General features: G+C 42.2%; 1 protein-coding gene across 9 annotated transcripts in view; it reads left to right on the top strand.

The window, feature by feature from the left end:
* Phactr1 (phosphatase and actin regulator 1) overlaps window positions 1–21,815 on the top strand; it is a 460,522-nt gene that overhangs the window by 366,343 nt on the left and 72,364 nt on the right. For 7 of the 9 annotated variants that reach the window (XM_076939122.1, XM_076939124.1, XM_076939123.1 and 4 more), the window contains 2 exons: window positions 11,170–11,337; window positions 13,582–13,788. In XM_076939122.1, coding sequence (XP_076795237.1) covers window positions 11,170–11,337; window positions 13,582–13,788 — 375 coding nt within the window. The remainder of the gene's footprint in view (window positions 1–11,169; window positions 11,338–13,581; window positions 13,789–21,815) is intronic. The other 2 variants (XM_034509804.2, XM_034509803.2) reach the window with 1 other exon arrangement.

The following is a 21,815-nucleotide window of genomic DNA, read 5'->3' as shown; positions in this document are numbered from 1 at the left end:
ATCTCGGCACTCAGTAGATAGACACAAGCATCTGAAGTCCTGAGGTAAGCTGACCAGAAGACTAGCCATATTGGCCCTGGGCTCAAGAAGAAACCCTGCCTCAATAAATAAAGTAAGAGAAATCAAGAAGAATACCTGACATCAATTTTAGGTCTCTGAACATGAACACTTGTATGTACACTCACATACATGTGTGTGCACATGTGAGTATTCATATACACATGTATACTACACACATACACATGCAACGAAGAGAGAATAGTGTGTCTCCCCTCTTATTGAGTGGAGGGGGATTTTCTAGTTTGGTAGCAAAAGTACAATAATTTCAAAAAAATAAAAAAGTGTATGCCATGGATCACTGATCTAAGCCCCTCTAATGAGGACCGAGCCGATTGCTGGTGCAATTTTCATACAAATCACCATTCTGCTCATTAACCACTTGAAAAGAGGCCCCTTTTAGTCAAAAAGAATTTCTGGGAAGCTGAAATGAGAACCCAGAACAAGCTCGACAGCAGCTCTGTCTCTGAGGAGAAAAATAATTGACAAATTCTTGCATCAGGTTCCTCTTACATGTCTTTACAATGATAATTATTATCTTGAATATAGCTTGGACTCATCATTTTATTTTATTTTATTTATGACTTTTAATGATCATCAGCAAATTAAAATCTGTTTTCATTGTCATGAGTGTGAGGTAAAGGCTATCACATATGTATCCCCAAGGAGGATACAGTTTAGATAGCAATTCCAAAATTGTCACGTGACACTTGGATACTGTCTTCATTGGATGGATGGATGGATGGATGGATGGATGGATGGATGGATAGATGGATGGATACAGATAGATAGAAGATAGGTAGATAGGTAGATAGATAGATAGATAGATAGATAGATAGATAGATAGATAGATAGATAGATAGATAGATAGATAGAAGAGAGAAGATGATAGAGAAGGGAGGGGAGGGGAGGATAATAGAGACAGGAAAGCAGAAGGGAGGGAAATAAAAAGAAAGAGGAGAAGAGCAGAGAGAGAAAAGAGGGGGGAGTGAGAAGAAGACAGAAAAAACATGGAGACAGAGCTGGCACATAGTAAATTTCTGCATTGCTATTTGAAGGACTCTTATTATTCCCATCATAAATAAAGTGTCCAATATAGTACTTGGCATTGGAGATACAGAAATACTCACTCCTCTCCTTGCTTCCTGCCCATCTTTCTGCTGTGCTCAGAGGATTTTTATAAAAGGAACAAAAAGCTCTAGATCTCCACTAAAACTTTACAGGATTTTTTTATATAAAAATTAAAACTTTATTCATAGTAAGCCAGAAATGCATCCATCCCAGTTCTTAAGTTTTCTATCCAGAGTCAAAACCTTGATGTAAAATGCTTGTCTGTTTAGTTCATCTGTCCTTTAGGCTGATTTGCAAGCATTGTGTGTGTGTGTGGGGGGGTTCTTCTTGGATCTCCCAGCACCCCAGGGAATGAAGATCTGGAAGTTTTGGTATTATCCAATGTAGTCTGTTTGCCTAAAAGGACAGAAATGAGGTCCCCAGAAGTGAAGTAACGTGTTGCAAGCTAGTAATGGCAACAATGACACAGACTTCCCCGTGCTCTGGGGCTGGACTCCTTTGTAATCTGTATGTCACTTCTCTTCCTACCAATGTCTTCCAAAAATGAGCTGGGGTCCTCACCAGCAACACCTCTGTTTATTAATACACAAACTTCCCAAGAATGTGTGGTTTAGGACACAATTCCTTCTGTTGCCTATCTGGGGCTCCTTTCCTTTTCTTCTACCTAAGATGGAAGAAACATTCTTCTTCCAGATTGCTCAGGGTGTAGGGTCCACTGAGGTGGCTGAAGTCACCCTTCTGCATCTCTGTACCTGTGAACCATTTGAGAGATGATATAAATAGGAAGTCCAGGTAAGTTCTTGGGGTGATGACTGGAGCTATCTTGAGGCAGTTGCTAATGGACCTGACACTTTCCTACTCCCAGGCCAAAACACCTCAAACCACCCAGCCAGTGACAAAGCATACATTAAGTTAACACCAGTCTAGAGAAAGAAGGAAAACATAGCTTGAAGCTGTACCCGGTGGGCCATCATGGGGACCCAGAGGTTGCATCTTAGTGATGGACTGGCTCCATGGAGAGTCAGGAACTGGGCAAGAAGTAAGAACATGCAGGGAGAATTCTTCCTGGCAGGAACCAGAGGGATGAGGAATGGGTTTTTCTTTTTAACAAAAATTGAATAGGATGTTTTATTTTGTTTTGATTTTAGCTTTGCATTTAAGTTAATAAGGCTCCTTATATAGTATTAGATCTTTTTGTCCTGATTATAAAAGCTTTTTCTTTGATAATTTCATATGTTTATATAATGTATTTAGATTATATGCAACCCCAGTTCCCCTCTAATTTCTCATGTGCCACCCACATCACCCTCCCAACTTCATGTCTTCATCATCATTGTCTTCTTTCTTCTCTTTCTTCATCTTCTCCACTGTCCTCCCCACTTTTGCTGTAACCCACTGAGTCCAATTATTGTTCCCCTATGCTCACCGGTGTAACCCCACCTACTGGAGCATGGGCATCTACCATGGGCCACAACCTCTGAAGAAAACTGACTCTGCCTCCCCCAGCAGCCATCGCCTGTCTGTCAAGGGCATCATGAACCCCTCCTCTATCCTTGTTGGAATATTCATAAATGTATGTAGGCTGAAGAAACAGTCATAAAAGAATGGGGACCTGAGCTTGAGCCCCAGAACCTACATGAAAAAGCCAAGCATACTTCATGCTTTTGAACCCCATAACTAGGGATGTAGCAACAGGAAGATCTCTAGGGCTTACTGTCCAGTCAGCCTACTCTCAGGAGCTCCAGGCCAGTGAGAGACTTTATCTTAAAGAACAAGACACAAGAAATCCCTCAGGCTGGGCAGTGGTGCTGCATGCCTTTAATCCCAGCACTTGGGAGGCAGAGGCAGGCGGATTTCTGAGTTCGAGGCTAGCCTGGTCTACAGAGTGAGTTCCCGGTACAGCCAGGGCTACACAGAGAAACCCTGTCTCAAAAAACCAAAAAAAGAGAGAAAGAAAGAAATCCCTCAGAATCAACTAACCTGTGTTCCCAGGGGCTCACAAAGACAGAACCACCAATCAAGGAGCCTATCTAGGGACTGACCTAGGCCCTCTGCACATATGTAACAGTTGAGTGGCTTGGTCTTCTTGTGGGACTCCTAACAGTGAGAGCAGGGGCTGTGACTCTGTTGCCTGTTTTGGGGACCCTTTCCTGCTACTGGCTTGCCTTGCCCTGCCTTAATAGGAGAGGAGGTGCCTACTCTTACTGCAACTTGAAATCCCATGGCTGCTAGATATTTGTAGGAGGCCTGCCTTTTTTCTAAAGAGAAAGAGAGAAAAAGTGGATGGAGGTGAGGAGAGGGTCTAGGAGAAGAGGAAAGAAGGAATCTATATGTATGTAAAACACATACATACATACATACATGCATACATACATACATACATACAACATATGCATGTGTATACATGCATACTACATATGCACGTGCATACATGCATACTACATATGCACATACATACATGCATACATAATTACATACAACATATGCATTGCATACATGCATACTACATATGCATGTGCATACATACATACTACATATGCACATACATACATACATACATACATAATTACATACAACATATGCATGTGCATACATGCATACTACATATGCATGTGCATACATACATACTACATATGCACATACATACATGCATACATAATTACATACAACATATGCATTGCATACATGCATACTACATATGCATGTGCATACATACATACTACATATGCACATACATACATACATACATACATAATTACATACAACATATGCATGTGCATACATGCATACTACATATGCATGTGCATACATACATACTACATATGCACATACATACATGCATACATAATTACATACAACATATGCATGTGCATACATGCATACTACATATGCACGTGCATACATACATACTACATATGCACACGCATACATGCATACTACATATGCACATACATACATGCATACATAATTACATACAACATATGCATGTGCATACATGCATACTACATATGCACGTGCATACATACATACTACATATGCACACGCATACATGCATACTACATATGCACATACATACATGCATACATAATTACATACAACATATGCATGTGCATACATACATACTACATATGCACATGCATACATACATACTACATATGCACACGCATACAAACATACATTCCAAGGTAAAAGGTGCCTCAGGAGTTAACCTCTGGCCTCCAATTGCATATCACACACCTTCATCCACATACTCATGAAGACACATTCACATATAAAATATACAAGCAATGGAAAATTAACATAGACATCATTGTAGGGGGAAAAGTTAGTGGTCATTAAGCTCTACTTGTGTAGTGCCAGACTCCCTTCAGAACGCCGGTCTTCTACACGCATCTCTCATTTTCACGTCACTGTCACCGACATGTGTGTATTGTTCTCCAGCCCCGTTGACACTGTTTCAAACCCTCTCATGTATCTGCATCACCCACATGGTCATCTCAGTGTCATTCCCAGCAAAAGTACACCAAAAGTGTCACCTGGGACTTGGTTTTGATTGAGCTTCACAAACACTCACCCTACTTAGAATATTTTGCTCTGTGGTCAGCTATCTTTAGCTCATATTTTCCCACTAGTCTGCTTTTTTCCCTTCCTTTTGCGGCATTCCAGTTTGTAAATTAAAAATCAGAAAGTTGTATGACTAAGTCCAAGCCATCCATCTGGCGTCCCTCTTGTGCAGCCTGAATAAATGTATATGTTTCTACAGTTCTTGGTTTTTTTTTATTCATTCTAGTTTGAAGTTTTATATTTAGATTTTTGATGCATATGAAACTTATTGAAGTAATGGTTCAATATAGTCATGCGAGTATATACATAAGCAAAGTAACTCTTCCACATACTTCTGTTCAACCGTAATTCACTAAACAAGGATTCTTTAATCCCGCTAGACCTTCATGTGCAAGCATAAGTTTTTATAAAAGCTATAATGTCATAACTTAGGAAAGCAGCTTCCATGCAGAGCTTAACTTTATTAGAGTTTTTCAGAGTTAAAACCAGCACTCTTTTTTATCTCACATTCCAAAGGATCATGCACATGGCACCTTCTCAAAGCAAAAAACCCCATGCTCAAGTAACTGTTTTTAAAAGTAGAAGCTGTTGGTACGTCCGTATCCATGGACACTTTAGTTTCTGCTACCCATTCTCCATGGTGACACTCATTTAGAAATAATTTTTAATTATCTTTAGCTTTGAAAAAATCTTATTGATCAGAATCCTCCTCCTTACACAGTCCAAGATCTGAGCCCATGGAACAATAACTCCAAAATTTAGGGTGGCTCTTCCCACCCCAGTTAACCTAAAACAAGGCCTGAGTCAATGGAATGGTACCTCCCACATGGTACACCCTAATGTGGGTGGGTCTTCCCACCCCAGTTAACCTATTCCAAAACTCCGTTATAGAAATTCAGTATGTGTTTCTATGGTGATTCTCAAGCCCATCACGTTGACACAATGCCAATCCCTTGTGTCCTTCCCCCTCCTCCTGGTCACTTTTTACTAGGAAACACATGATTGTGGACCATCAGCACAGATGCCTTTTAAAGGCATTGTAAAACATCAGAATAACTTCTAATAGGTGGTTCTCTATTTCATCCCTAATAAGTAAGATAGTGATGACCTGAGTAGATACAGGGACAAAATAGGCCAGCTGCTTAATCATGGAGGTGTGGTATTTCTTCTTGGAAGTGCAGCAACAGGAGAGTTCTTTCTGTTGGTAAAGGTGCAAGAAGACATGGAAAATAGTCTTGGAGTTAATCAAACTTAGAACTAATAAGCTTTGAGTTTATTTGGAGATTCTAGCCAGGAAGCATAGATACACGTATAACCTTCAACTTGAAGACAAGTCCTCCTCTACTCAGGGAAAGGCATCCTCTCGATGGAGCACACACAACTTTAGGAGAGACATAGAATGATGAGGGAGGAAGAGGACACCACCTAGTCAGCCAGATCAGCTGTATCAACCCAGGTGACCAATGGAGTGAGAGCTGTCACAGCCAGATTGCTTTCACATTCTTCCCAAGCACTAAAAATAACCAGCTAATTGCTTGGCTTGAAGGTGATACCGTATATGATGTTGGTTGCCCTGTTTCCACTTTAGTGTGTGTTATAAAATACAATAAGTAAATATGTAAGTCTTACTTTAAGAAATAACAGCACGATTCTTTTTTTAATATATATGTTTATTTATTCACTCCTCAAGCAGCGTGACTCTCTCTAAATAAAATGACTCTTTACTTTTGCAACTGCGCATCTTGGTCATAAATAAGATTATAGATTTATCCTATCTATTGTGTGAGTTTTGTGTCTACTAAATACATATCTACATATATGTATATAAACATGCAGATGGGTGGCTAGGTGGATAGATGAGTGGATGGATAGGTATAGAATAGAGATAGGTAGGAAGCTCCATACATAAAGATAGTTAACATTGTTTATATTGAAGAAGTTCCCAGAAACTATGTGGTCTACAAATTGCCTTCAGCTGTAAAGTAGAAAAACCTTTGGATAAGTTCACAAGAACCATGTATGTATCTGTAGACATTAGAATTCTAGTTACAGAAAAACCCTATGTAAGGTGGCCTTATCAACTTTGTTTTCATAATGGTATAAAGCATTGTAAATGCCTCTGTGATTTAAATATCTTCATCAATACATTTTATAGCACTCCTTAATGCTTAAATGAAAACGGTGTGACCAACATCATATACTGTGACCAACATCATATACCTTTAAGCGAAGCAATTAGCTGGAAATTTTTGATGTTTGGTAAGGATGTGAGGGACATAACTAAGTAATAATTGCTAAGAAAATTGTAATTGCGATCAAAATGGTAAGATTTTTAATAAGACAGTTTTTAAGGCTTTTTTTTTTTTAAAAAAAAATGTGTATTGTTGTTTTGCCTGTATGCATGTATGCTTACCACAGGCATGCAGTACCCACAGATGCCAGAAGAGGGAGTTAAATCTCCTACAACTGGAGTTACAGACCCATAGGTAGCCACCACGTGGGTACTGGGAACTGAACCTAGGTCCTCTGGAATAACAAACAGTCTTCTTAACCACTGAGCCATGTCTCCAGCCCCATCACACAAAATTTTGAAACTGTAAGACTTCAGCCATGAAAAATATTCGCAGAAAGAGGAAACTGCTTCTGTTGGAGAGACTGGGGGTGTCATCAACATTTTTTATTTCTTCATCTATTTTTTAATGGAAATGTGTATTAATCAGTCACAACAATGAAATTCCCAAAATAATCCCTCTGCAAAGTAGCTCAGGATTTTGTGACCTAGAAAAAGTCATTTTTTGTCCACAGATGCTCCATTTTGAGGGAGTAGAGGCATCCCAAGAAAAGAGAACCAATTGACTTCTCAGTTAGCTAAGTCCCTAGGGAGACTGTAAACTGGCTTCCTTTTCTTGCATATATATAATATATATAATTGTTTAATAATGCTTCTATTTTTACTTATGTAAGATAATTCATCATTTCAGATTCTACACGATTATTATCTTACTTTTTAAGAATAATTGAGAGTAAATTATATCATATTACCATAATTGGTAAAATTTCTCCATCCAGGATATTCATAGTTGTTTCTTTATTGCTGTTTATACTCTAAGAAGTTAATTAATCCACTTGGAAATATATGTTCCCTAAGCAAAAACAGTTTACTACATTGCAAATAAAATAGAACGTTGATGTTCGAATGAAAGTACACAAAACTCAAAGGCTCATTTATTAAGATGAAATATTGGTGAATTGAGGGTAAACAATGAGTCCAAACATTGAAGAAACATTGCAAGCTCTTAGCTGTTTTGTATCATATAAATATTTGTGAATATGTTCTAAGCAGTCACTTCCTTAATGAAATCCAGAGTCACAAGCATCACCCAGACAAATCCAACTGCAGCTGCGCCTTTTGTCCCAGAGTTACCCGTGTGGTAATTTCAACTCTAAAATCAGGCAACTGTCATTGAACAGTATCAGTCATCCAAAAAGCAAAGCTTGGCGATTGCAGAAAGACCCTCTTCTCTTCAGGTGGCCTTCTCTGGGGCTGTGAATGTGCTCGAAACATGAAACATCAGAGTGGCCTCCTGAGGACCACTGAATGACAGCTGTGTCACCATCCAACCAACTGGAGATTTCTAGCAGAGCCACTTCTCAGGGCATCAGTTTGAACATGATACATAAAAGCATGTTGAGAAGACTGGACCACTATAAGGTCACATTAACACAGCATAGCCCTTCCAATCCTGCAGATGTGTAGCTCAGGTGTGTAATCTCCACCACATTGGTCCTGCCCTGCTCCTGTGTTCCTACTAACTAGTCATAACCATATCTTTCATCTCCATGACAATAGCATCTACTACTATTTAGGATGTGCAGAAAGGCTGAGTGAAAAGAAGAAAATGAGATCCAGTGTAGCCTTCAAAGGCCACTACTGTGTGGGACTGTCTGCTTCAGTGAGTCTTTAGACATTTCTCCTTTTTTAATGTTTATAGAAGATCGAGGTCAAACACTGTAGATCCTTGAACCATGTACTGCTTGCGGCCTGTTGGTTTTATAAATTACACTAGCAAACATACATTTTATTGGAGGCAGTTCTAATGGGGCGGCCCCGGCCTGAAGGATTTCCGTGCTATCTGATATCATAGATGTGTAAAACCGAAGCATTCTCTCTCTCTCTCTCTCTCTCTCTCTCTCTCTCTCTCTCTCTCTCTATCTCTCTCTCTCTCTTTCCCCAGTTTTAAGTCAGCCCATTGCTTTACAGAGATCTATTTCTGAGTGGGCATAACTTTATCTTTCATCTGGGTGTTTATTCATCTGACTGAAAGAGCTTTAAGTCCTCTTGAAAAATTAATTTGGCTTTAACGTTCAGCTATCTAAAACTCCCTGGGTGTCGATGAAATCATGCTGGAGGGAGTTTTGATTTAACAAATGGCCATCGAGCGGGAAGCTTTGATCCTCAATCAGGGTTTTCAGCTCTCAGTCCTTTGGGGGCCTGAGCTTCAAGCAGATCAAAGTTGACATGGTTGGTGGTTGGCACCAAAGAATTCTGGCACTTCCCAGCTGCTTTGGGCTGCTACAGCCTGTTAGGTAGAGACTGTAGATTTTCCTAGATGCTCATTCACCACAAGTATTGGATGAGGACAGAGGGAAACGGACAGTCTCCTTCCCTGCTGGGGTTACAAAGTCTCGTTGCGTCTTTGCTCCCTAATGCTTTTCGGGCTTTGTTGTTCCTAGGTGTTTTGTTGTTGTTTTCTTTCACTGAAAATAGATTTTTTTTTTCATACAACATATTCTGATTATGGTTTCTCCTCCCCTTCCCAGTTCCTTCCCATCTCTTCTCCCATCCAGATCCACATTCATTCTGTGTCTCATTAGACAAAAAATAAAAAATAAAAAAACAAGCAAACAAAGAACTGGGTCTCTGAGGTTCTTTGTCTCATGATACTTTGATTCCTTGGTGCCCTCCATCTCCTCTGGCTTTACACTCTTTCTGCCTCCTCTTCTAAAAGGTTTCCTGCACCCTAAGGAGAATGATTTGATGTAGCACCCCTTTTTAGGTCTGAGCATTCCAAGATCTCTCATTCTCTGCACAATCTCTGGCTGTGGGTCTCTGTATTTGTTCCCACTTGCTGCAGGAAGAAGCTTCTCTGATACTGGCTAAGCAAGGCTCTGATCTAAGCATAAAGCAAACTGTCACTACAAGTCATCTTACTGCTACATTCCTTTAGCAGAACAGTGTCATCTTGTTCCCCCACCACCACCACCCAGGTCACTGTCCTATCTAGTCTCAGACTCATGGCCACCCAAGCAGCATTGGGTATGGGTTCCATCTCATGCAGTGGGCCTTGACTCAAATCAGATATTGATTGGTCACTCTCACAAGCTTCATGCCACCTCTGCACTAGCTCATCTTGTAGGCAGGTCACCATTATAGATTGAAAGTTTGGTAGCTGGGTTGGTGTTCACCTCTCTCCTTTGGTAGAGTGCAGAGTACCTTCCAGTACCAAATTTTTGCTTTTAAAACATGCAGGGGGCCAGTCAGTGGTGGTGCACACCTTTAGTCCCAGCACTTGGGAGGCAGAGGCAGGCAGATTTCTGAGTTCGAGGCCAGCCTGGTCTACAGAGTGAATTCCAGGACAGCCAAGGCTATACAGAGAGACCCTGTCTCAAAAAACAAACAAACAAACAAAAAACATGCAGGGGTGAAGACTCTATGTAGGTACCAGCTTGACCTCTCCGTGGTCAATGGGTTGTATCTGTGTTGTTTTCAGCAATAGGACCTTGCTGTCAGTTTGTGGAGAGCCACCAATGGCTTCCTATCATTTGCCTCCTAACGTAGAAATTCTCCATCTTGGGCCTCCAGTCTCTGTTGTCTGCTAAGTTTCTGTACCTTTTTAAAAATTAAAAAGAAAAAGATAATGTCTCATTCACTTTTATTGAGAAAGGAGTATGGGCTAGGAGATGCTTGGTAAGAGGCCATAACACATCCTTGCAGAGGACTGGAGTTTAGTTCTTGGCACCTGCACTGGGAAACTCACAGATGCCGTGTACTACAGCTCCGGTACCATCCTCTGGAAGGCCTCCCTCTTTGGTCCATTGTCACCCAAGCAGCCAATGTGCCTCTCTCGGGAGATACAGAGCAATCCTAATGAGCACAAGGAGGAGTCCCCGCCAACAGATAGAAATAGCTGGTGTCATGATATCCTGTTCTGGTCTCACAGGACACACCCATACACAGACACAACTAATTATACACAATTAAAAATTCAGTAAGCCTATGTGTGTACATTGTTTTCCTCCTAAAAGACTTACTGAGTGGGGCTCTCTCTAAAGGTACAGTTCTTTAAAGCAAAGATGTGGTATCAAGTGCAGATACTAACCTTGATAAAAATGGTTCAGAGCATCTTGACTTGTCAGCAGCCTTGAGTGTCGCTGTGAGGCCCTTATCTGATACTACTGTCTCCTTCCCTCCCGCAGATGGAGAACTCTCAATATCGAATGAAGATGACTCCCTGGAGAACGGGCAGTCTCTGAGCTCCAGCCAACTCTCTTTGCCTGCTCTGTCGGAAATGGAGCCTGTCCCAATGCCCAGGGACCCCTGCTCATATGAGGTGCTCCAAGCTTCAGATATTATGGATGGACCAGGTAATGACATAGCAGAGGCCTGGGGTGGGTTCCCGATGTCACAGTCTCCTGGCAGGACTTGGTATGCTCATTTGAACCATCCAGAGCATGGAGACCTGGAAATGTCATAGAAACTGACCACATAGTTGTCTATACATGACTGGATCTAAGAAAATACAAATGCTATTTTCACAGGATGCTTTATAAAAACACTTTTGAGATGTACATCACTTTCAAACTATTATAACTTGTTTTATAATATTGATGGTTTAAAATACAGTTTGTTTTCTGACAACCATCTTTGTTAAGATGAATCAAAAGGATCCTATCTCTCTCTAAGCCTGTCTAATCCACCTGCTCCAAAGCCCTGGCCACACCATTTAATTTCTAGTCCCAGTATACACATCAATAATCATTCCAGTTTAGCAAATCTACTGGATGCAGATGATTGACATATTTGTTAAATTGTATACAATTTCCCACCTAAGCAGGAGCCTGCCTATAGATGTGATTGGCTGCCTTCTGATTATTTGAAGAAGTTCTTTGGTCCACTGTCATCCAAGTGGCTAATTTGCCTCTCTCAGGAGGTACCAAGCACCCCCTAATCAGGCCAAAGAGAAATCCCTACCAGCAGAGAGGCGCGGCACATGTCAGGAGTTGGGCTGATCAAGGAGCCTCTGGGACTCCCTGGAGTGTGGGTGGTCCCATATGTAGCATCCACACGTACGTACGCTTTGCTCACATTTGGGGAAAAGTGAGAGGCTGTTTCCCCAAATTGGTTCCCACACTTAACTATGGGGCCAGTCCAGCTATTGTTCAATAAGTAATTAGAACAATGTCCCTTGCGGTGGGGAAAACTCAGGGTGTCAGGAGTTCTTTTCAGGGTTGTACTGCTATTGTAGACATTACTTCCTCCAGGGAAGAAGGAAGGCAAGAAGCAGAGAGGAATCCTTTATAAACTCCCTCCTTCTGGCAGTCTCAAGAAGCAGGTGGACAGACAATCAATGGAGCCATATTTTGTTTGCCCTTTAGAATTTTAAGCAAGAATTTTTTACCTTTTAACTCAAATTCCTCTGTACCATTCAACTTTCTCTTCTAACACCGGAATCTGGCAGTTAGACTGTGTTTTAGGGAAATCTACCACCCCATCAGACTCACAGATTTTTACTGCTCTTACTCAGATTGGCAGCACAGAAGGAAACAGTGGGTACCACCCCATGGCAGCTCAACCAAAGAAGAGATAAGTTGAAGTAAGACAGTGAGAGCCAAGGTGTTATTAGGTTGCTACAGTGCTTGGCTAGCATGCAAGAATGCCCAGGGTTCAATCCCCAGTACTGTGCACTTAGTTCTAAGGCAGGATGGTACATGCCTTGGAATCCCAGCACTCAGGAGGTAGAAACAGGAGACCTGGAAGTTCGAGATCAGCCTCTACTACAGAGTGTGTTTAGAACCATCCTAGAATGCGTGAGACCCTAGAAAGAGGAGTAAGAAGGGAAAAGAAGGGAAAATAAAAATAAAAATGACAAGAAGTCTGACAAGCAGGAAGTGAAGGAACCAGACAAATTAAAAGGCATAGCGTTTACACATCCTCTGCCTTGTGAGAATGTAGAGAGCCAGGCAGGGCAAGAGTCAGCCCTTAGAACTAGAGTCCTTATTGAAACCCTGGCTCTTGGTTCTGACCATGCCAAAGATTAGAGGAGCAGCCACCAAAGTGTGCTGGTGTCAACTTTGTCAGCTGCCACTGGTATCCCAGACCAGAGAGCAAGACCCAGCGGACAACACCAATACCCTCTATTAGTTTGTGGCCTGTCTCTCTTCTTTCGGCAAAAGAAGAGTTCAGGAACCCAAGGAAAAGTTCTTGTTCAGTTTAGGGGACCTGAAATCCTTGTTCTACTCGTTGTCCTGATGGTTGTGACTCTGGTCTCCTGAGTCACATGGTAGAGCATCTGTATTCTTTGGATGATGCAGGCTCAGTTTGAAATGGAGACCTTTTTCATGAGAAAATGCCCTTGCCTCTCCCCTCCCCTCTTGCATCTGCTCCCCTTCTCTTCCCTCTTCTTCCCCTTCCTGCCCCTCCACACCCTACCTGACTTCTTGGTTTTCTCTTGTCCTTGCTTTAGCTCTCTCTCCATGTGCCCATGATGGCCTGCAGCAGGTGGCACTCCGCTGTCTTGTTGGCTTGCCAATGTCCCTGTCCTGTGTCCCTGGCTGGCCTGCACTGCGTTCGTGTAATGTCTTCTGTGTATCATGTGGTTGTCCCCTCAGTGTCTGAAGAGAGTCCCTCTGCCAGTGAGTCTGGAGTTCTCCTGTCCCAAGATCCTTCAGCCAAACCAGTTCTGTTCCTGCCCCCCAAAAAATCTTCTGCTTTCCCTGGAGACCATGAGGAGACCCCAGTGAAGCAGCTATCCCTTCACAAGCAACCCCCGGCCCTGCCTCCCAAACCCACTGCCCGGATTGCCAACCACTTAACAGGTAAGTCTAACGTCTTTTGAGGCGCACGGCCCCTCCCTCCCTTCACGGGACAGTTTCTTACTCTCTCATTCTTTTTATCTGAGGCCTGAATAGGCATCTCTGAGAAGATAGCCCCACGGGGTGTTTGGGTATTTGTACGTGTGTGTTGGTACATGAAGTCACGACCAGGATTTATGTCTCTGTCAAGAAACATTTGATATGCAATTGCCAGCCATATGCTAAGAGCCTTTGGTGTTATCTGTCGTCTGTGTATCTGTAAATATGTACATTGTATTTATGTGACCCATTCAAAATTATCACCCATCTGGGTGAATTAGAACCAATGTCAAAATGTTTACACAGACGGGAAAAAAAAAGTGCTTTGCTCCTTTTGTAATGAGTCTTCAAAGGCTTTAGATGTTTGTAAGTTATTGATCTAGAGTCTGGAATATTTCTACAATTAAAACTAATTTCATTCATTTACTGTCAGTTTCCTTTAAAAAGAAAGAATTGAGGCATGGTGGTGTATGTATGCCTATAATCCCAGCACTTGGGGGGGTAGGGGAGGCAAGAAGATCAGGAGCTCAAGGTCATCCTTGGCTACTTAGCAAGTTAGAGGCCAGCCTGAGCTACATGAGACCCTGTCTCAAAAAGCAACTGCAATAAAATAGCCAATAAGAGGTTGGGGATACCTTTAGAGGAAACCCAGGCTTAGCAGAATTGCTCTAGAATATTTTTTCTACTTTTGCTCTGTGTGATTAGTGACTGTGTTCAGGTATGGAGTTGGGTGTGTAATGAAATTGCATTTCACCATGTGTGATATAATCAGACCCTTATCAACTGCTTTTGCACAACATACTTTGTGTTTCTTTTTCATCATTTTATTCATTCACATCTCAAATGTTATCCCCTTTCCGGTTACCCCTCCACAACCCCCCCCCATCCCATTCTCCCTCTCCTCCCTCCCCTTTGCCTCTATGAGGGTACTCCCCCATCCACTCACCCACTCCCACCCCACCTCATTGCTCTATCATCCTCTTATGCTGGAGCATCAAGCCTCCACAGGACCAAGGGCCTCCCCTCCCATTGATGCCAGATAAGGCCGTCCTCTTCTACATATGTATCTGGAGTCATGGGTCCCTCCATGTGTACTCTTTGGTTGGTGGTTTAGTCCCTGGGAGCTCTGGGTGGTCAAGTTAGTTGATATTGTTGTTCTTCATATGGGGTTGCAATCCCCTTCAGCCCCTTCAGTCCTTCCCTTAGCTCTTCCGTTGGGGTACCTGGGCTCAATCCAATGGTTGGCTGTGAGTATCTGCATCTGTATTACTCACGTGCTGGCAGAACCTCTCGGAGAACAGCCATACCAGGTTCCTGTCACCAAGAGCTTCTTGGCATCAGCAATAGTGTGGGGGGGCTTGGTGTCTGCAGATGGAATGGATCCCTAGGTGGGGCAGTCTCTCAATGGCCTTTCCTTCTGTCTCTGTTCTATTCTTTTGTCCCTGTCTTTTTTTTTTTTTTTTTTTTTGGACAGGAATGGGTTTTTATAAATAGTATCGAAGTGACCTCTATGATATTTTGTATATGATGGAGAAGGAAAGCAGAAAATACTCACTTATAGTAGACAGAGTGAAGAAAAGAAAGTGGCTGCTCCAGGGCTCGCAGGACAGAGGATGCACGACTGGAACCTGGGCATCCCACCCGTTAGCTATCAATGCAAATTATCATACAGTCCAGCTTCTAAAGGGATTCATGCCAGACTGTGCCGTACCCGTGTCTCCATCCCTCTCAGCTGGGAGCCTGTGGTATAAAAGCCCTGTTGGCTCTCAAAGAACCATTTAGCACGTCAGCTTAGTCTCCCAACATTTTAATTCACAGACTATCAAAGGGAAAATAGGCCACCCTCTGACATAAACCCACGGTCTAGCAAAAATCAACCGTCACTCTACATGCTGCCTTCTCGTCTGTTCTTTGTATAGAACAACGTGGAAGCTGAATTTCGTGTTAGTGACTATTCCACTGTCCATGGGACTCTTCTGCATTCTCTACTGTGAAAACTACAACAGCAAGCATCTGTAGTAGCCTGCCTATGTCTTTTTAAGGCTTTCCCAGGGCATTTCTAGGATTAAAACTACAAAGTCTAAGTTTTATATACCCTTTAAGCCTTGGACAACAAACACCTCTTAAGAAAAATTCAATAGTGTGCAGAATAAACCCTTATATGTACATATTGTATGTATTTGCTCAATATCCCTACTTCCACAGACAGAACACTGTGTTGTTATCAAAGAGGACACAACTCTGTACTAGTTTAATGAATGCATATTCCATCAGTCCTCGGTAGCCCCAGGTTCAGCCAACCACAGATCAAAATATGTATTAAAAATTTTATACTGAATATGTCCAGACCTCTTTCTTGTCATTTCCTTACAACATGATGTTACAGTTATTTACCCAGTATCTGCATTTAATTAGGCAGTGTGTCATTTAGAGATAATTTAAAGTATAGGGGAGGGTGTTTGTAGGGTCTATGCAAATACTATGCTATTTTTGTAGAAGGAGCTTGAGCATGCATGGATTTGGGTGTCCACAGAAGTGCAAAGCCAGTTCTTTATAGGACTCAAGGGATGGCTGTGTTAGAACGCTCTAGCGAATGCCATTCAGAGTGGGTAGAACCAGGCAGCCTCACAGAGGGCCCCTGAAAAAGGTGGAAGCCTGGTTGACATTCACAGAGTGAAGAACATTTGTAGAGAATCGGGGAATAAGATTCCCAAGAAAAAGACTCTGGAAAAGGCTAAGAGGTAAAGATGTGTTAGGTCACTTCAGTGGCTCAGCTAGGATAGAGACTCTGTTAAAATTTAATTAAAACCACCAAGAGACAGGGTTTACCCAGTAGTAGCCTACAAAGACTTGTATCTTATTCCCCAGGAGGTAGCAAAATTGGGACTGAGGAGTGAGAGGTATGATTGAGTGGACCTTTATCTTCCCAAAGAACAGTCATGGTGCCACATATCTTTAATACCAGCACTTGGGAGGCAGAGGCAAGCAGATTGTGCTGGGTTTTAGTCTAGCCTAGTCTATAAAGGAAGTTTCAGGCCAGCCAAGGCTATATATTGAGGCTCAATATTAAAACGAAACAAAACAATATAAAATAGAGTAACCTTCCTGGGTCACTGGGTAGAATGAACAGAAATGGGAAACAGTTAAAGACTTGTCACAGATGCCAACAAAGTCAGCTGTGCGCTATGCACCTCAAAATTACTAGTGGCATTGAACAGAACGATCTGAGCCAGGAAGGCTTCTCTTGTCATTGCAGTATGAGCTGACAAGAGTCTATTATCAGTAGAAGAAAGAGGAAACCAGTAGATAGGAAAGAGTAGCTACGGAATATTTATTTAGTTATCTAATAGATGAGAGAACATGGCAACCTCACTGTGAGCTCAGGAACTTGAGTGGAACGGCTATTCCTAGGACCCTGGGACAGGGGTATGTGAGGGATTAAAGATCCCTCTGAGTGTATCTATATGATCTATGAGCATGCATACCGTATAACTTGGAGCAAATTCATAAAAATACATTATAACCTTTTCTTGTGCATGGCTGTCTCTTAAATGTGGTAAAGACAAGATCGGCAGAGATGATAGTGTCTAGGGACTGTCAAGCTAGTGCAATCCTTTTAGGTCTGAACTCCATTAGACTTGCTTAATTTTCATAAATGAGCAGTCAGTCATAATGAATCTGCATCACCATGAAAAAGCTCTGCTAACCCCGTTCTGACACTAATTACACCAGAGACATCTGGGCCATGTCAGAAGGAATTAATCAACTAAGAATTCCAGAACTCTATATTAAGATTCATGAGTGGATAGTATGTTCTCATGGTTGTTGTTTTGACCGTGTGTTGGAAAGAAAATGTTGGACCATTGGAAGGCACCAGGCTTGATTAAAAGAAGTGGGTAGTGATCTGACAAGATGTGGAGGAAATAGAAGCCTGAACAGGAGTGTTACTCAGCTTCCCAATCAGAGAGCTGCGCACAGAACTAACTCTCCTTTAGGATTCACTTCCACTTCATCAGGAAAACCACAGTAGACATGGGGAATGTGTGTCTTATAATTCTTGATTCTTCAGTTGAGTGGAGAAAAGCCCTCATTCTTCCTGTATTCTTCATGGCCCCCTCTTCTACCTCTTCTCCATCATCAGCCTGCCTAGTAGCATACGGGTCAGAGTTGGAAGTTGTTGGGCATCAGAGTTTTACCTTTCTGGGAGCATAGTCCCCAGGAGAGCTGCCTGCATTATGGATGCAATCCAAGGTGAATGAGTCTCGGGGAAATGGGTTTTTACTGGAATGATGGATGGCCCCAGAGGGAAAGTGTGATCAGAAAAAAAAAACAAAAAACTGTCTCCTGCCTTTCTGTGTCTCCATCACTCCATCAATTGCTTCTCTAAGCATCCTTACCCAGGAGCTATATGATAAACATTACATACTATAGTTAGTACCTTCTGCATGAAGAACCTGTGAGGAACAGGCACCCCATACATGGTAGATGAATGCAGAAGAAAGTATGGCTTCAAAGGATTATACATGGCAGCATGGCTTCATGGCCTGACCTTCACATTTGGGTAGCCCTTGGGCAGCTAGCATTGTTTGAGAACTTGACCAGGTACCACTTAGTCCTATATCCTCATAGAAGATGACCAAAAAAAGATATGAAAATGGTGATTGTAGTTAGACAGTAAATTGCCTTTGTGGGTTTTTGATCGTTGTATATTTTCACCCATTTAAGAAATTAGAAAACCTGCTTCATTGTTTATATTAGTCTGCTTAGACTGCCATGCCAAATCATATAGACTAGATGTCTTATGCAACAAAACTTAATTTTGTCAGGTCTGGAGAGATGGCTCAGTGATCAAGAGCACTCACGCAGGGGACCCATGTTCAGTTCTCAGCACCTGCACAGTGGCTCATAAGCATCCGCAACTACAATTTCAAGGGATCCAACACCTACTTCTGACCTCTGAAGGCATCAGACATACATACCTGCAGGCATAACACTCATGCACATAAAATTAATTTTAAAAAATACTTTAAAAGAATTGTATTTCTCATAGTTTTGAAGGCTGAAATCCGAAAATAAAAAAATAACACAAATACAAATAATCACTGCTGTACTTACATAACATCCCCAGTGTGGTAGGTACTATAAGTAACCTGGAGACTATTTGAAGCATACAAGAGGTGTGTGTAGACTGTGTGTACACATTAGCCATTTGGTGTAAGGAACCTGACCATCTGCTATACGGAGAAGTGACTATACTCTCAGCAAACTTAAGTGATCACACATTCCAATGTGCCACGGTATCTGCAACTACAATTTTGCCTAACAAACAACATCTGTGCCCTGCAGAACTTTCCAGTGCCAGCACTTAGGTGAGTCTAATGAGAATAGATGCAATGATCGTTAAGCTGAAACCCGTTTTCTATTTATAGCTCTCTCTCTCTCTCTCTCTCTCTCTCTCTCTTTCTCTTTCTCTCTCATCTTGTGAACACTTATGTTGTTCTGTAGTCATGTTTAAATACGAAATTTCATTTTGTTGCTGTGTTGCTCTCAGATTTATATTCCCGTTCACTCCCGTTCTCTCTTGGGCATTAATCCCCCTCCATCTCTACACAATTGTGTGTTTCACCTCTGCCCTTATCTTCCAAAGACTAGGGTGCCATGAACTTGGGCTTTATCCATGCCATTGAATGGAAAAAAAATTCTCATAACACAGAAGCCGTATATAGATGTGGGCAGTTTACACTTGTTGGTCACTGATACTGTGGAGATATTCTGTGTTTTCTTAGATCATGTTCAGGCACAAGTGGGAAATGCAAGTATATTATCCTTACAGTCCTGGAGACAGAGGCTTGGCTCCCCATTCATGGCTAAGAGAGGAGCCTAAGGGTGGTCATGAGGTAGCAATGGGAGCAAGGCAAACACTCTATGGTGGTTCTATAAAAAAGGGATCAGGGTAAAGTTAACCATCTGAACTGGCTGGAGTGAAAAGTCCCAGCAAGTATGCACCAAAGAGGGTTCCTCTAGTTACCTGGAATAGTTAAGGCATAGGAATACCGCTGCACCCTACAGTCTACATGCCAGGGGCAGGTAGTCTGCCACTTAGGCTACTCTGTATTGCATGCCTTTGCCAAAGACAAGCTCAGAATGATCCCTGGCTAGCTCTAAACATGGGCTGGCAACAATCAGAAAAGTTTCCAATATATCCAACACATAACCTCCAGAAAGTTCAAAATCAAAGTGGAAGGAATGGATACATTGCCTGGGTTGACTTCACTATACCAGTTTCTCCATATTATCTAATCTTGATCTCCTTTTCTGAAAATAGAAAAATAGGAAAAGAATGATTCTCACCCCCCTTTCTGCCACCGTGTGTGTGTGTGTGTGTGTGTGTGTGTGTGTGTGTGTGTGTGTGTGTGTGTGCAGGCACGCGCACGCGTGTATGTGTGTGAAGGTTAGGGCTGAAAAACAGGAACCTTGAGTGCCAGAAGGCTTGGCCTTTGTAAGAGAACAGGGGCATCCTTTGTGGGTTCTAAGCAGCAATCACTTGATTTCAGCTGAACATGTCCCATGGAAGCTCATATATGTAAAATCAACCCTGGTACCATTAGTTTGCTATATATTGGATGTGTGTTTAGCGTTGAACCAAAGCTAGTAAGTGTGTCAACCTGCTACCTTTGTGTCTTAGTTAGGGTTTTACTGCTGTGAACAGACACCATGACTAAGGCAACTCTTATAAGGACAACATCTAATTGGAGCTGGCTTCCAGGTTCAAAGGGTCAGTCCATTATCATCAAGGCAGGAGCATGGCAGTGCCCAGGCAGGCATGGTGCAGGAGGAGCTGAGAGTTCTACATCTTGTTCCGAAGGCAAGCAGAAGACTGGCTTCCAGGGAGCTAGAATGAGAGTCTTAAAGCCTATGCCTACAGTGACACACTTCCTCTAACAAGGCCACACTTCCTAATAGTGCCACTCCCTGGGCCAAGCATAATCAAACCACCACACCTTGCCTCTCTCCCGTCGACATCTTTTTCTAGCTTTCACTTTATTTATACTACCATGCCTAAGGTACATGGGAAAGGCAACGAGGAGAGGTTCTGCCCCTGTTCAGAAAGCTTGCAGTCAACACCAAGTACATGGTGATAGGTAATGGGATGGTGACATCTTTGGGTCAAGACTGACAAGGAAGAATGAGTCCTGGTGCTACAGTTCTTCGTCAACAAGACTCTGACACACTGGCCAGCACGAGGCACATTGACACTTCGAGTTTAGCACTGGGCACAGATTCATTCTGCTTCTTGAAGCTGGTAAATTCAATGAAGTAACTGATATATTGTTTTGTTTTGTTTCTTTTTTTGAGACAGGGTTTCTCTTTGTAGCCCTGGCTGTCCTGGAACTCACTCTGTAGACCAGGCTGGCCTCGAACTTAGAAATCCGCCTGCCTCTGCCTCCCAAGTGCTGGGATTAAAGGCGTGCGCCACCACCACCCAGCCAGTAACTGAGATTTTTTTAAAGTTAAGCCCAAATAAGTTCTATTGCCATGCTATTGATATAGCCTCCACTCAAAATTCACATGAAAAACATCTTTTCACGCTAAGGGCCCCGATTTTTTCTCTCACGTAGTTCACCATGTAGCAGCACAGACTCTTCTGCACTAGTGTACACATAGGGAAAAACCACCTGCATAATATTCTCACTACAAACTGCTGTGAGAGGGAAATATGCATTGTTTTTAAAAAGAGAAAGGTTTCCTCTTAGATTCTCACAACCTCTTATTCCATGGTACGTAATCCAAATCTGATGCTCTGGTGACATTGTATGTAAATAGACTTTTGGTTTTGGTGAAGGAGAACTGGGAAAGGTGGCCTCATCTTTTTTTCTTCGAGAGTTATAAGATGGCCCATGCTCCTCAAACTAGAGCATGTTCCAGGATCACATGACTTTCCTTGAGACATCAGCTGTCTTCAGTAGCAATTCACAGATGCTCCCCAATTT

This window comes from Arvicanthis niloticus, chromosome 8, assembly GCF_011762505.2.
Source record: "Arvicanthis niloticus isolate mArvNil1 chromosome 8, mArvNil1.pat.X, whole genome shotgun sequence".
Lineage (NCBI taxonomy): Eukaryota > Metazoa > Chordata > Mammalia > Rodentia > Muridae > Arvicanthis > Arvicanthis niloticus.
Note: the sequence above shows the minus strand (reverse complement) of the source record. Positions and strands in the feature narration are given on the sequence as shown.